This window comes from Pipistrellus kuhlii, unplaced genomic scaffold (assembly GCF_014108245.1).
Source record: "Pipistrellus kuhlii isolate mPipKuh1 unplaced genomic scaffold, mPipKuh1.p scaffold_m20_p_95, whole genome shotgun sequence".
Taxonomy (NCBI): Eukaryota; Metazoa; Chordata; class Mammalia; order Chiroptera; family Vespertilionidae; genus Pipistrellus; species Pipistrellus kuhlii.
In genome coordinates, this window is record NW_023425601.1 from 506,580 (window position 1) to 520,573 (window position 13,994).

Sequence of the window (13,994 nt, forward strand, 5' to 3'; positions counted from 1 at the left end):
TTCACGGAAATAGTGGGTGAGAATTTGGAATGTTTCCCGGCAGGCCGAACTTGTTCTGAAGGTAAACGTGCACTAGGAACCACCTTGAACTTGGCAAGGGTGAAAGGTATTTTCAACGTGTCTATGTGGCGGTCCGTAAATATCGTTTACGGATTTGCCCCGGGTTTCAGTAGGTAACTGTGCCCGGCCTTTTCAGATAATAACAGTGAACCTTTGAGAACCAAAAGGGTATGTTTTGACATGCCTTCCCTCCTCCTCCGACTGGATAAACCCAGTAAAGTGCAACTTGACAGTGACCTCTCGCAGATTCTAAAGAGGTTGCGAAAATAATCTAAGCTCTAAAAAACAGGCTACGGAGACTAGAAATTATAACAACTAAAAAAAAAAAAAGGCAATAAAAAAAAGCTAAGGGCAATTAAATAGTATACTTCAAGGGCCTACTAGTTCACTGCAGGACAGCATATACCCCACATCTCTCAGAACCCTGGAAAGCCAGTGTTTCGCGTGTAAGTCTTGAAACCTACAAAACCTACTGTGTCAAGTACATTTCACTTCCGAAGAACGGGTCAGAGAGGTGTGACTTGAATCCCCTTGCCTGGGAATCCAAAGATTCCCCCCCGAGGTTCAGATCAGCTGAACTATATCCCTTGCGAAAGAATGCAAGCCAAACCCATGCCTCTCAGATGCTCAAAAACAACACGGTGTGCACGTGAGAAACAAGGAGACAGCTGCTTTGAATTACTATGGGAATCCTAAAACAGCTACATTATCTGCAGAATCAAGGAACTGTTACAGTTCTGTTTTCATCCTTTCTCTCCGCCTCACCTAGAACAAGGCTTCGCTCCTGCGAGCTGTGAAGACGGGAAGAAAAATCACATTAAAAAGGGCTTGTGTTCTACATGAGTCGACCAGAGGGATCCTAAGTTTATACACCAAAACATGTCCTGCAGCATTACCCTGCCTCCTGGGAGCGGTAAACCTAAGACAGACGTGTGAAGGATCCCACAGGACTGCGGCTGTCGGAGGATCTCACTTTGTCCACGTTGGGGGGGCGGGGGGGGGGGATAGCGATTTAAATAGTTTCTATACATCTTAAAGAAAAGGATCATCCAGCTGCGGGTGGCAGCAGTAAAAAAACAGAGGCTTCTCAGCAATTCATGGTGAGTGTCCTGGAAATGGTGACGCTCGAGGCGAGCTCCTTTAAAGCATTCTGAACAGTATTTTTAAAAAATCAAGTATCAAAGAGGATAGGATTTGAAGTGAAAAAACATGTCTGTGCGCAGTGTTCTATGTACAGACTGCACAGTCCTACAGGACGACGAGCTATGTCAAAGACTACATCGGAACCCCCCGGAAAATACAGTGGAGAGTAAACTCAAATGAGGAGATGGCAGAACCCAAGGAGAAGAAGGTTTTATAGCGTAGGGGGCCCGGGAACAATTCGGAAGAAAAGCTCCCCTTTCTTCGCTCGGCGTTTACGCTGATTCATTTGGGGCCAGGAGGGTTCGTGGAGGGGTTCTGCAGCGAGGACGATGGAAACATGGGCAAGTTGATTGCTGGCGGGAACGGCGGCCCTGGTGGGGCAGGGAGGACCACGGGCTGTGGAACTGGTCCTGGTCCGGGGATTCCTACCCACTGGACCGGGTACCCGGGCGCCCCCACGGCACTGTACTGACACACATGGGGCATTCCGTACGCTGGCAATGGCCCGGGGTACGTAGCGAGTGGGAGGCCTTGGGGTGAGGAGGTCGGGATGGCCGCCCGGATTTGGGGCAGAGAAGAGATCCATGTTGGCGTGAAGCTCAGAGTAGTTGGAGTAGTCTAACGAAAACAAAAAGGAAAACAAAAGATCAGTTTATTTGGCAGATGCGTTTGGCCACCGTTTTTACAGCACCGTTCTGTGTGCTGAGCACAGTTACATGCCTTTTCCATTTCATCTTCATAACTGCCCTGCGAGGCAGGCATTTGCAGATGTGGAAAAAGCAGCTCAAAATTGCTAACAGCTGACACGCTGAGCACATTCCTAGTGAGCTGAGGGTTCGAACAATGTTCCAGGTAACTGAGGGCCTGCGGAATCTCTGTTGGGTTTAGTGTCTCCTGTCCCCATGCTGGCATTCCTCTCCTCTTTTTATTTCCTCCTGCCAGTCCTGGGCATTCTCTTACTCAGCACCACACACGACAGCCCATCTTACTGTATTACATGATTCTCTGAGGACAGAGGAGCATGATTCGGATACAGTAGGTGCTCAATAAGTGTCATCTCCCTACCCCGTTTCCACTTACTGTCTTTAAATAAATTTCTGTTCTATTTTTGGAAATATCAACTCAAGACAATTATGCTTTTGGCAGTATTGAGAAAATATATTCCTGTCTGATTCTTCTTATCATATTGTATTGTGATTAAGCCTATGTATAAAGATTACTGAAATCTTATGCACATGGTGACTAGTAAGTCTAATGGAAGTGAATAATTCTCACTGAAACCGGTTTGGCTCAATGGATAGAGCGTCGGCCTGCAGACTAAAAGGACCCGGGTTTGATTCTGGTCAAGGGCATGTACCTTGGTTGCAGGTACATCCCCAGTAGGGGGTGTGCAAGAGGCAGCTGATCGATGCTTCTCTCTCATCGATGTTTCTAACTCTCTATCCCTCTCTCTTCCTCTCTGTAAAAAAAAATATCAATAAAATATATATATTTTAAAAATTCTCAAAGGCTCCGAAACCGGTTTGGCTCAGTGGTAGAGCGTCGGTCTGTGGACTGAAAGGTACCAGGTTCGATTCCGATCCAGGGCGTGTACATTGGTTGCGGGCACATCCCCAGTAGGGGGTGTGCAGGAGGCAGCTGGTCGATGTTTCTCTCTCATCGACGTTTTTAACTATCTCTCTCCCTTTCTCCTCTCTGTAAAATATCAATAAAATATATTTAAAAAAACAAAAAGAAAAAGAAATAGGTTACCTATTTCTGAAAGAAAAAAAAAAAATTCTCAAAGGAGAGATTAGTATCAGTCCCAAATGCTTAGTTCTTCTAAAATGAATGGTCAAGTTAAAACCATTTCAACTAAACTAAAAGTTTCAAGGTAAAGTTAGGGTCAAGTTTTTGAGCTTGACTCAAGAATAAATGACAATATCTCTTGAGGTGAAAAAACCCTCACACATGTGCTTAAGTTTCAGCAATCCCTTCTTCATATCAGTGTTTTTGTTCTGTTAAAGTAAAACTGAATTTAACACTTCTGATTCAGAAGAGCACATACAGTATGACTGCATTTTTTAAACATACGGTACACTAGAGGCCCAGTGCACAAAATTCATGCACTGGTAGCGTCTCTACGGCTGCTGGTTGGAGACTCCCTCCCTTCCCCCAGCCGGCCCCACCCCCTGGTCAAATTCCTGGACAAGTCCAGGTCGACAATTTGCATACTACACTGTCATTATATAGGATTTCCATGTATCCATATACAGACATAGAAAGATACCTGAAATGGTGTTTATCTAAAGCTAGTGACAATTATATCTGGGTGGTGGGATTTGAAGGCAGTATTTTAAATTTTGTAGTTTTCCACATTGATTAAATTATATAACAAGCATTTTATAAACAATAATGTGACTTTTATTTTTAAAATATATTTTATTGGCTCTTTCCGCCATCGGTCTGTGCCGCCACAGTGGTGCGCATGAATGTCCTGGCTGATGCTCTGAAGAGTATCAACAATGCCGAAAAGCGAGGCAAACGCCAGGTCCTCATTAGGCCGTGCTCCAAAGTCATCGTCCGGTTTCTGACCGTGATGATGAAGCATGGTTACATTGGCGAATTTGAAATTATTGATGACCACAGAGCTGGGAAAATAGTTGTGAACCTCACAGGCAGGTTGAACAAGTGTGGAGTAATCAGCCCCAGATTTGATGTGCAACTCAAAGATCTAGAAAAATGGCAGAACAACTTGCTTCCATCCCGTCAGTTTGGTTTCATTGTACTGACAACCTCAGCGGGCATCATGGACCATGAAGAAGCAAGACGAAAACACACAGGAGGGAAAATCCTGGGATTCTTTTTCTAGGGATGTAATACATTTGTGAAATAAAATGCCTCACAGGAAAAAAAAAAAAAAATATATATATATATATATATATATATTTTATTGATTTTTTTAACAGAGAGAAAGAGAGAGAGAGAGAGAGAGAGCCAGAAACGTCGATGAGAGAGAAACATCGACCAGCCACCTCCCGCACACCCCCCTACCGGGGATGTGCCCGCAACCAAGGTACATGCCCCTGACCGGAATCAAACCTGGGACCTTTCAGTCCGCAGACCGACGCTCTACCACTGAGCCAAATCGGCTTCGGCTGACTTTTATTTTTAAAGGATTGAACTGGATACTTCAAAAGTATCTCAGGCCCTGGCCGGTATTGCTCAATGGTTAGTGTTGGCCTGTGCACCAAAGGGTCGCAGGTTGGATTCCCAATCAAGGGGACATAGCTGGGTTGTAGATTCGATCCCTGGCCCTAGTTGGGACACATGTGGAGGCAATTGATGGATATGTGTGTCTCACATCAATGTTTCTCTCTCTTCCCAATCCCTTCCATTCTCTACATATCAAACATGTGCCCTGACCAGGACCCCTAGGTGTACAGGATGACCCTCAAACCACTGAGCTACACTAGCCTGGGTTTTAATTCTTATAAGTAAAGAGAATTAGGTATAAACAACTTACTTCATGTACTTTGTTCCAGTTTTCAGTCTCTAATTTGTGTTGACTCTGTTTAAGTTGGTTTAAACTTGGCTTGATAAGAGAATTTCCAACCGTTTCCTTTGTCCAGTCATCTACCAATTTGTGTAAATCATCTGTGAACATCCCTTTTTTACTCGCTGGAGATTGCTGGCTCGATGCTGTATTACTCTCCACACCCAGTGGGTCTATAAGGAAAACCAGGGAGGCCATGAAAAGGAATTAGAACTGATACTCTGATTTGAACACCAATGCAATTGACAGAGTAAGTTTATCTGGGGTAGTTCTGGCTTAAAGCTGTTGTCCTGAAGTAATTACTAGCCATACTCCTTTCGTTCTCAAACGTTTCCTCTTGTCTGGATCGCAAATTATATGTTCACCTTAGGTATGAATCAAGTATAATAAACAGTAGTATCGCTTAAAAAATTAGCATCAACCCTAATCCTCAGAGAATACTTAGAGTTAAAAAACAATCACAGCCGAAACCGGTTTGGCTCAGGAAAACCTCCCTATCTTTTTTTTTTTTAATGTATTTTTATTGATTTCAGAGAGGAAGGGAGAAAGAGAGATAGAAACATCAAAGATGAGAATCATTGCCTCCTGCACCACCCCCCACCACTGAGGGAAAATCTCCCTTTTTGTTGTTGTTTTTTTTTTTTTTTTTTTTAAATATTTTATTGATTTTTTACAGAGAGGAAGGGAGAGAGACAGAGAGCTAGAAACGTCGATGAGAGAGAAACATCAACCAGCTGCCTCCTGCACACCCCCTACCGGGGATGTGCCCGCAACCAATGTACATGTCCTTGACTGGAATCAAACCCGGGACCTTTCAGTCCGCAGACCGACGGTCTACCAGTGAGCCAAACCGGTTTCGGCAAAAATCTCCCTGTTTTAAAGTTCATTGAGCCCTGGTTTGTTTGGCTCAGCAGATAGAGCATTGGCCCGCAAACTGAAGGGTCCTAGGTTCGATTCTGATCAAGGGCATGTACTTCGGTTGCAGGCCTGTTCCCATGCTACAATGTGTGGGAGGAAACTCATCCATGTTCCTCTTCCACATCGATGTTTCTCTCTCTCTCCGTCTCTCCCCCTCCCGTCCACTCTCTCTGAAAACCAATGGAAAAATATACTTGAGTGAGGATTAGCAAAAAATAAATAAAATAAAATAAAAAATAAAATAAAATAAAATAAAAAATAAAATAAAATAATAAAATAAAATAAAATAAATAAAATAAATAAAATAAAAAATAAAAAAATAAAAAATAAAAAAATAAAAAAAAAAAATAAAATAAAATAAATGAAATGAAATAAATAAAAAAAATAAAATAAAATAAAATAAATAAAAAAATAAAATAAATAACAAAAAATAAATAAAATAATAAAATAAAATAAAATAAAATAATAAAATGAAATAAAATAAAATCCGCTAATGAACACCCTTAATTCCATCTACACCCTCAATTCCACTTTGCCAACTTCTTTATTAGTTAAATAGAGACTGACCCTTAAAAAAAAGTACACCACTAGCTTGTTTTTCTCAGTGGGTAGTGTTGGCCCTCTAACCTAATGGTCATGGGTCTGATTGCGGTCAAGGGTACTTACCTCGGTTGCGGGCTGCATTCCCAGCCCTGGGCCGGGAGGGGGCTGGAGACAACCAATCTATGCGTCTCTCATGTTCATGTTCCTCGTTTTCTTTTTCCCTTTCTTCCAGGCTCTCTAAAAACCAATGGGAAAAATGCCAAGTGAGGATTAACAAAAACAAGTACATTTTCTAATATTCTCATAAATAATAAAGATCTTGTATCAGATAGAACATGACTATATTTTTAAGATTATCTTTGTTGGCAACAAACAACAAACTAAATGTAGATCAGTAGTTTCCATTAATTGCTAAAATTTCAAAAAGTACTTGGGGCCGAAACTGGTTTGGCTCAGTGGTAGAGCGTCGGTCTGCGGACTGAAAGGTCCTGGGTTCGATTCCGGTCAAGGGCATGTACCTTGGTTGCGGGCACATCCCCAGTAGGGGGTGTGCAAGAGGCAGCTGGCCGATGTTTCTCTCTCATCAATATTTCTAACTCTCTATGCCTCTTCCTTCCTCTCTGTAAAAAATCAATAAAATATATTAAAAATAAATAAATAAAAAATAAAAAGTACTTGGGGACTGAAATTGAGACTTCAGGTATTTATTTTCCAAATAAAAACATGAAATACATTCATCTGCTCTCCCAAATCTCTCATTTATCCTCATCATTATTTCATAAAAGAACACTGAACACATTGCCGAAACCGGTTTGGCTCAGCAGTAGAGCGTCGGTCTACAGACTGAGGGGTCCCAGGTTCGATTCCGGTCAGGGGCATGTACCTTGGTTGCGGGCACATCCCCGGTGGGGGGTGTGCAAGAGGCAGCTGGTTGATGATTCTCTCTCATCAACGTTTCTGGCTCTCTATCCCTCTCCCTTCTTCTCTATAAAAAAAATCAATAAAATATATTAAAAAAAAAAAAGAACACTGAACACCAAGAAAGGTAGAAAAGAATCTCAGAATGTGCACATTTTCAAATTATCTTAGTTGAATAAAAAATACACGGTCATTCTTTTTCTCATTTTGCTGATCATTGGCCCAGTTTTGAAAAACCACTTTTGGAGTCGGTGTACCTGGGGCAGCTGAATCACTGTCCACCTGGGTCAAGGACTGGGGGCGGCTTCGAAGTTTGCTTCTGAGCGATCTTGGCCGGCGCAGTGGGGATGCGGATGGCAGAGGAACCTCAGTTGGCTGGGGTTTGCCATCTCTGATTGCCTGGAGGCGATCATAGAGTTCCTGCAGCTCCTTATTCTGCTGGGTTTGGAGAGTTATCACCTCCCGAATATGCCTACATAAAAATGAGGCAGAGAGCGTTTGAATGGTGCTGGTTCCATACGGATGAGCTCAAAAATGTCACAACAGTACAAGTGAAGTTTAACAAGGAATTTAGATTAAGAATGTGGATATAGCCCTAGCTGGTGTGGCTCAGTGGATAGAGCGTTGGCCTGTGGACACAAGGGTCCCAGGTTTGATTCTGGTCAAGGGCATGCACCTTGGTTGCGGGCACATCCCCAGTAGGGGGTGTGCCGGAGGCAGCTCATTGATGTTTCTCTCTCATCCATGCTTCTGACTCTCCCTCTTCCTTCTTCTCTGTAAAAAATCAGCAAAATATATTTTTTTAAAAAAGAATGTGGATATACAGAATGTTTTCACAATTTTAAAATGGGAAATGTCTTCTTAAGTATACCATTAAACTAATCAGACATAAAGAAGAAAGGACAACAAACTGACAGGAATAAATTTCTAAAACTTCAATATAGTGAAAAACAGCAAAACAAAGTTGGAAAGTCACAGAGCATTGATAATATCAATTTTTTCTTTATTATACGATGCAGGTTTAAACAAGAAAAAAAGTTTCTGCATTATATAGAAAAGATTAATATTTAGAATATGTAAATAATTCCTAAAAATCAGTAAGAAAAAAAAGAAACTATCTTTTAGAAAAGAGGGAACGAATATGAAAAGGTGACTCCAAAGAAAAATAAATACAAGTAACCAATAAATGAGATGATGCACATCCTCACTTTTAGTTAAGATAATACAATTTTTAAAAAATGAATTCATCTGGAATAAAACTAAAAGGATCAATAATGTCCAGCCCAATGTTGTTAAGAAGTGGTAAAATAGGCACTTTCATATACTTTAGTTTGCTGCGCAAAATGGTATAGCCACTTTTGATAATAGCAATATCTATGGAATTTAAAATGGACATATCTTTTAACCCAGCAATTCTACTTTTAGGTATTGATCCTACAAAAACACTTGCATAACTGTATAACAAATAAGGATGTTCACTTCAAGCAAAACACGGGATAAAACGGAAATGTCCATTAAGGAGAGATTCAATAAACTTTCAATGGTGACAAGCTATTTCAGTGTATGGAATACAGATTATTTGTGCAAACATGAATATACATAGGTGACAGAGTTAAGTGAAAATTGCAGCATGTGTATCATATAACACTTGTCAAAAGCAAAAACTTATGTATTTGTAAATGAAACAGGTCGCAGTGGTTGAGAAATTATATTAGGGCGTGAGAAATAGGAGATGGATTTTTGTGATTTCCTAACTGATAAGAGCAATGGGAGAATCGTTTGTTGTATATTTGGTCTTGTATCTTCAAGTAGTTCCAGAATTATAAAGGTGGTGTCTAGGTCAATCAAGTGACGTGTAAAATTCCCAGGGGAACCAGCTGAGTGATGACAGGATGAGGATTTTTAGCTCCTCCCCCGAACCTCTGATGAGTGGTGCGGCTGGGGATTAAATTAATCACCAATGGTTAATGATTCACTCAGTCACACCTCTCTCGATGAAGATTCCATAAAAATTTCTGTATTAAAGGTCCGGAGAGTTTCCAGGTTGGTCGGAGTGGCACTCAAGAGTGTGCATGGAAGTTCCGTGTTCCTTCCCCCAGACCTTGCCATTTGGCTGTTCTTGAGTTGCATCCTTTGGAGGAAACCTCCAGCTTAGAACAGGCTAGTCAGAAGCATAGGTAACACCACCTGGACTTGTGATTGGCATGGGGGCGGGGGGGGGGCAGTCATGTAGGACTGAGTTCATAACCAGTGGGATCTGATGCTTTCAATCATAAAAAAAGTTTTCAACCATTACAATGTCATCAGTCCTGCCCGGCTGGTGTGGCTCACTGGTTGAGCGTTGACCTATGAACCAGGAATTCATGGTTCAATTCCTAGTCAGGGCACATGCCCGGATTGTGGGCTCAGTCCCCAGTGTGGGGCATGCAGGAAGCAGCAGATCAATGTCCCACTCTCACATCGATGTACATCCATCCATACATACAGATAGATAGATATAGATATATTTAAAATGCCATCAGTCCTAAATTAGTTAGCAACCTAACAGTTCTATAAAACCCAGGGCACCCTAGCTGGTTTGTTCCAGTGGATACAGATACAGTGTCAGCCTGCGACTGAAGGGTACCGGTGTGATTTCAGTCAGGGCACATGCCTGGGTTGTGGGCTCAATCCCCGTTGGGGGTGTGCAGGAGGCAGCTGATCTATGATTCATCAATGATGCTGCTATCTCTTTCTCCCGCTCCCTTCCTTCCTCTCTGAAGTCAATAAAAAAATATATTTTTAAACAAACACACGCACCAAAGCTAAACCCAGGGTAACTAGCTAGGGGACAAAAGAGAAACAGTTCTTACTTTTCTCGTAATTTCTGAAGCTCCACCTTCAAGTCCTCGTCCTCCAGTTCGGACTCATTGTCGCTGCTCATCGGGGAAGAGGGTGAGTAGAAGAGCGAGCTCCCGGTCTGAGCACGGGCTTGGGCTTTTCCTTCCCGCCGTAGGCTCTGATCGCTGCTCCCCGGATTACTCCCCGCCGGGGAGTGCCCTCTGCCAGGCAGGGCGGCTGCCAATCCGGCAGAGCACCGCTGTTTCTCAGCAGCGAGCCTCTCTCTCCCTTTGGGCCGCAGTTGGGAGCCAGACTGCAGGCTACTTCCCGTGGCCGAGCTTCCTTCCAGCTCCTTCTCCGATGAACTGTCTCCCGGTTTGGGGACTGGTTTACCCTTCTGGAAGGTTCCATGAAGAGCTTCTAGGCTCTGGGGAGAGAATGCAGTCTCGGGACTGCGCGTGGCGGGCTCTACTCCTACTACCTGCGCCCTGGCTGTCGCAGTGAAGGCTGGGGCTTCCCCGCTGGAATGGCTTGGCTTGTCGCTGAAGGCTGGGCGGTGTCTGACTCCGGTACCTGCCACTTTCTCCGACTGAGGGACTGTGATCACCTGAGGCACAAAAAGGCAAGAGTGGCTAAAGAGCAAACACACAGAGAAATTCAGGATCAACATGTGGCACAGACAAGCGGCTGCTCTGCTTGTGATGTGCACATTGATAATACCAAAGCTTTAACACCCCGTGCAGCTCCCCATATTGGGAGTCTTTCTATTTAATTTTGTTATTTGTTCATTTTAAAGAGACAAAGGGGGGTAGGAGAGATGGAAGGAAGAAGAGGGGGGGAGGGAGGGAGGGAAGGAGGGAGAGTGAGAGAATCATTGTTCCACTTATTCATGCATTCATTGGTTGAGAGAGAGAGAGAGAGAGAGAGAGAGAGAGAGAGAAATACTGTTCCACTTATTCATGCATTCATTGGTAGAGAGAGAGAGAGAGAGAGAGAGAGAGAGAGAGAGGGAGAAAGAGAAAGAGGGAGAGAGAAATATTGTTCCACTTATTCATGCATTCATTGGTTGAGAGAGAGAGAGGGGGAGAGAGAGAGAGAGAGAGACATTGTTCCACTTATTCATGCATTCATTGGGGGAGATAGAGAGAGAGAAGGAGAGACATTGTTCCACTTGTTCATGCATTCATTGTAGGGGGGGGGGGGGAGAGAGAGAGAGAGAGAGAGAGAGAGAGAGAGAGAGAGAGAGAGACATTGTTCCACTTATTCATGCATTCATTGGTTGACTCTTGTGTGTGCTCTGACAGGGGATTGACCCTATAACCTCAGCGTATGGGAACAAGGCTCTAACCAACTGAGCTACCTACCCACCAGGGCTTCAAATACCTTCAACGGGTCCCCTTGGGATAAGAGCCTTGGCGTTGATTGCTCAAATAAAATTCCACAATTAAAAAAAGTCCATAATTAAAGATGCCAAGGTACTAAAAGACATGAAATGGGATTTATAAAAACAGGTGACCCAGCCTCCCACTGCTACAGAAGAACGGAGAAGAACCAAGCCACGCTTAGAGAGATGGAGTTACATTCATTATTATTATTCCTCGCAGGCCTAGAGAAAAATGTCTAGAATTCTGGGCGAAGTCACACAGGAAGTTTCCTGTTTTTATACCTTTTTACCCTCTCTCTCCCCCAAATATGGGGTTTTCCGGTCCCTTTGCAAGTTCTTAAAAAGCCCGTATATGTTGGGGCCTTGAGACCTCAACCAAAGGTTTGGCCTGGTGCCAGCACTGATAACGTCGTCTGGGGAAGGTTTAATGGCCTCTCTGAAATGGGAGTAGTCTTATTTTCCTTATTATTTAAGCAAGCAAGCATTTACCAAAGCCAAAATAGCAGGGTTATAATTTCAAACAGCAGTTTTTATATAAAATGAATGCTTCCTCACCACAAAATAATGATCCCTTGCTGTGTTCTCTTCCAGCTACTAAAGTCCATTTCCTTTTTTTTCTTTTAAGGATGCCATTCATTCCCTCATTCATTTTCCATCACTATTTATCCCCCCTATAGTAATCCCCATTGCTTTAGACGCCTTTACTGGATGGCTTCAAAAGGTGAAGGGATGCAAATTAAATATGACAATGATCTACACCAGCGGTTGGCAAACCCCGGCTCATGAGCCACATGCGGCTCTTTGGCCCCTTGAGTGTCCTAACACCACTTCTTCAAAATAGACTCGCCCAGGCCGAAAACCGACTTCTGCGTATGGGCCATGAAGTTTCAATCCACTGTACGTGCGCGCTTGCGTGTGGTATTTTGTGGAAGAGCCACACTCAAGGGGCCAAAGAGCCGCATGTGGCTCGCGAGCCGGTTTGCCGACCACTGATCTACACCGTCTTCAACGCTGTGCCTGTTACAATGCATTGTAAATAAGGATTGAATCAAAAGCACAAACCTGGAAGCGGCCCCGCTGAAAGGGTCCACTCATCGATTTGCATCTACTCAAAGGCCTACTCTCAGCTGCAAACTCTCCTGTCAGAGGATTGGAACCAGGAGCAACTGTGGATATCATATCATCTGTTTCCACTGTGAGTTTCGCCAAGTTGTAAAGAGAGAAGAGAAAATTGGTTAAGGCTAAATTTGTTTGCATTACCAAAAATGAAGAAAAGCAGAAAAAAAAGCAAAAAAAAAAAAGCTTAACTCCGGCTAGACAATTAAAAAGTGTTGCCCTAACTCTCAACCAGACATTGCAAGCTTTATCCCGACTTAGTATCTATATGAAATGAAAAACTCTAAAATCAAATTACTTACAGAAGGAAAAAAATCAAATGGCGATGACATTAATGGGATGTGTCACATACATGGGCTACGTGGAAAAAAGTGGCAACATTTGGGTATGAGGAAAGAAAAACCGAAAACCGAACTGAAGGAAATGAAAAGTGATGTTACCTAGTCTAGGTCCCTGACTGTAAGCACACTACCTTGACGGACTTTTGATCTCTTGAAAAAGCTGGTTGACTGCCGTAGCCTGTATGCCCAGCTTTTTAATTTGCGAGTCCAGGATTTCTTGCTAATAGGATTTTTGAGACTAGGACAAGTAAAGCTTAGGCCAAAATATCCACCTCCTGTGTGCAGACGAGTGGCTCCACTGCTTGGCACGGCAGCAGGATGGGCCTCTGGATCCCCTGGAAGTGAGGCATCTGGGGACATCTCCTGATCGAGACAAAAATCAAAATGGTAAGGTGTAGCAGTTGGTTATACCATGGCAGTTTCATGTATGGACGAATCGGTAATCCTATCTAATAAAGAGGGAATATGCTAATTTACTGCCCCGTCCTCAAAGATGATGGCACCCACAGCCACAAGATGGCAGTGCATAGTCACCTCAGCCCTGCCAGGATGGCAGGCAGGCCTGGCTGCTCCGCATGCCTGCCTCCAGAGTCCCCCAGTCCCCTCAGCCCCCCAGCCGCCCAGCCGCCCAGGGCTGGTCTGAGGCTCAGGTAACCAGGGCTGGCCAAGGCTTGCACTGCTGGCAGTGGCAGCAGCAGATGTGTGATGGGGTAACGCCTTTCCCTGATCGCCAGGTCGCCTCCTGTCCCTGAGGGCTCCCGGACTCTGAGAGGGGGCAGGCCAGGCTGAGGGAACCCCCTCCAGTGCATGCACTGGGCCTCTAGTCAAAAACAAAAATGCCATGTCTACTTGCATTAATAGCACCATTTCAGACAGAACCTGAAGTATGCAACTTATGGAAGGAAGCCTTCCCCTTTCTTTAAAAATATTATTTAGACGTCAGACACTGGCAGAGCTCATTTGGTTAGAGTGTTGTCCCCATCCACCAAGGCTGTAGGTTCAATGCCAGGTCATGGCATATATAAAAAATCAACCAATTAATGCATAAATAAGGGGAACAAATGGCTGTCTCCCTCTCTCTCTCCCCCTTCCTGTCTAAAATCAGTAAATGAAAAATATATATTACTTAGACTTCAGATAAATAAAACAACAGAATATGAATCTCCTACCCTAGAATATTTTCCCTTATAGCAACTTTGAAAAATTGAAATTATTT

General features: G+C 43.4%; 2 protein-coding genes across 2 annotated transcripts in view; one reads left to right on the plus strand and one right to left on the minus strand.

The window, feature by feature from the left end:
• Positions 1-805: 805 nt before the first annotated feature.
• WNK3 (WNK lysine deficient protein kinase 3) overlaps positions 806-13,994 on the minus strand; it is a 109,561-nt gene continuing 96,372 nt past the window's right edge. The window contains exons 18-24 of the mRNA XM_045578305.1: positions 13,051-13,141; positions 12,384-12,514; positions 9,970-10,544; positions 7,375-7,589; positions 6,323-6,436; positions 4,709-4,911; positions 806-1,821 (exon numbers count right to left, since the gene is read on the minus strand). Of these exons, the coding sequence (XP_045434261.1) occupies positions 1,486-1,821; positions 4,709-4,911; positions 6,323-6,436; positions 7,375-7,589; positions 9,970-10,544; positions 12,384-12,514; positions 13,051-13,141 (1,665 nt within the window). The 3' untranslated portion in view covers positions 806-1,485. The remainder of the gene's footprint in view (positions 1,822-4,708; positions 4,912-6,322; positions 6,437-7,374; positions 7,590-9,969; positions 10,545-12,383; positions 12,515-13,050; positions 13,142-13,994) is intronic.
• On the plus strand, positions 3,615-4,106 carry LOC118714032 (40S ribosomal protein S15a-like). The gene has a single exon (XM_036428886.2). The coding sequence runs from the start codon at positions 3,671-3,673 to the stop codon at positions 4,052-4,054; it is 384 nt and encodes a 127-aa protein (XP_036284779.2). The 5' UTR covers positions 3,615-3,670; the 3' UTR covers positions 4,055-4,106.

Excerpts from the sequence above, each read along its gene's own strand:
- LOC118714032 (XM_036428886.2), top strand. The coding sequence starts at position 3,671 with ATGAATGTCCTGGCTGATGCTCTGAAGAGTATCAACAATGCCGAAAAG.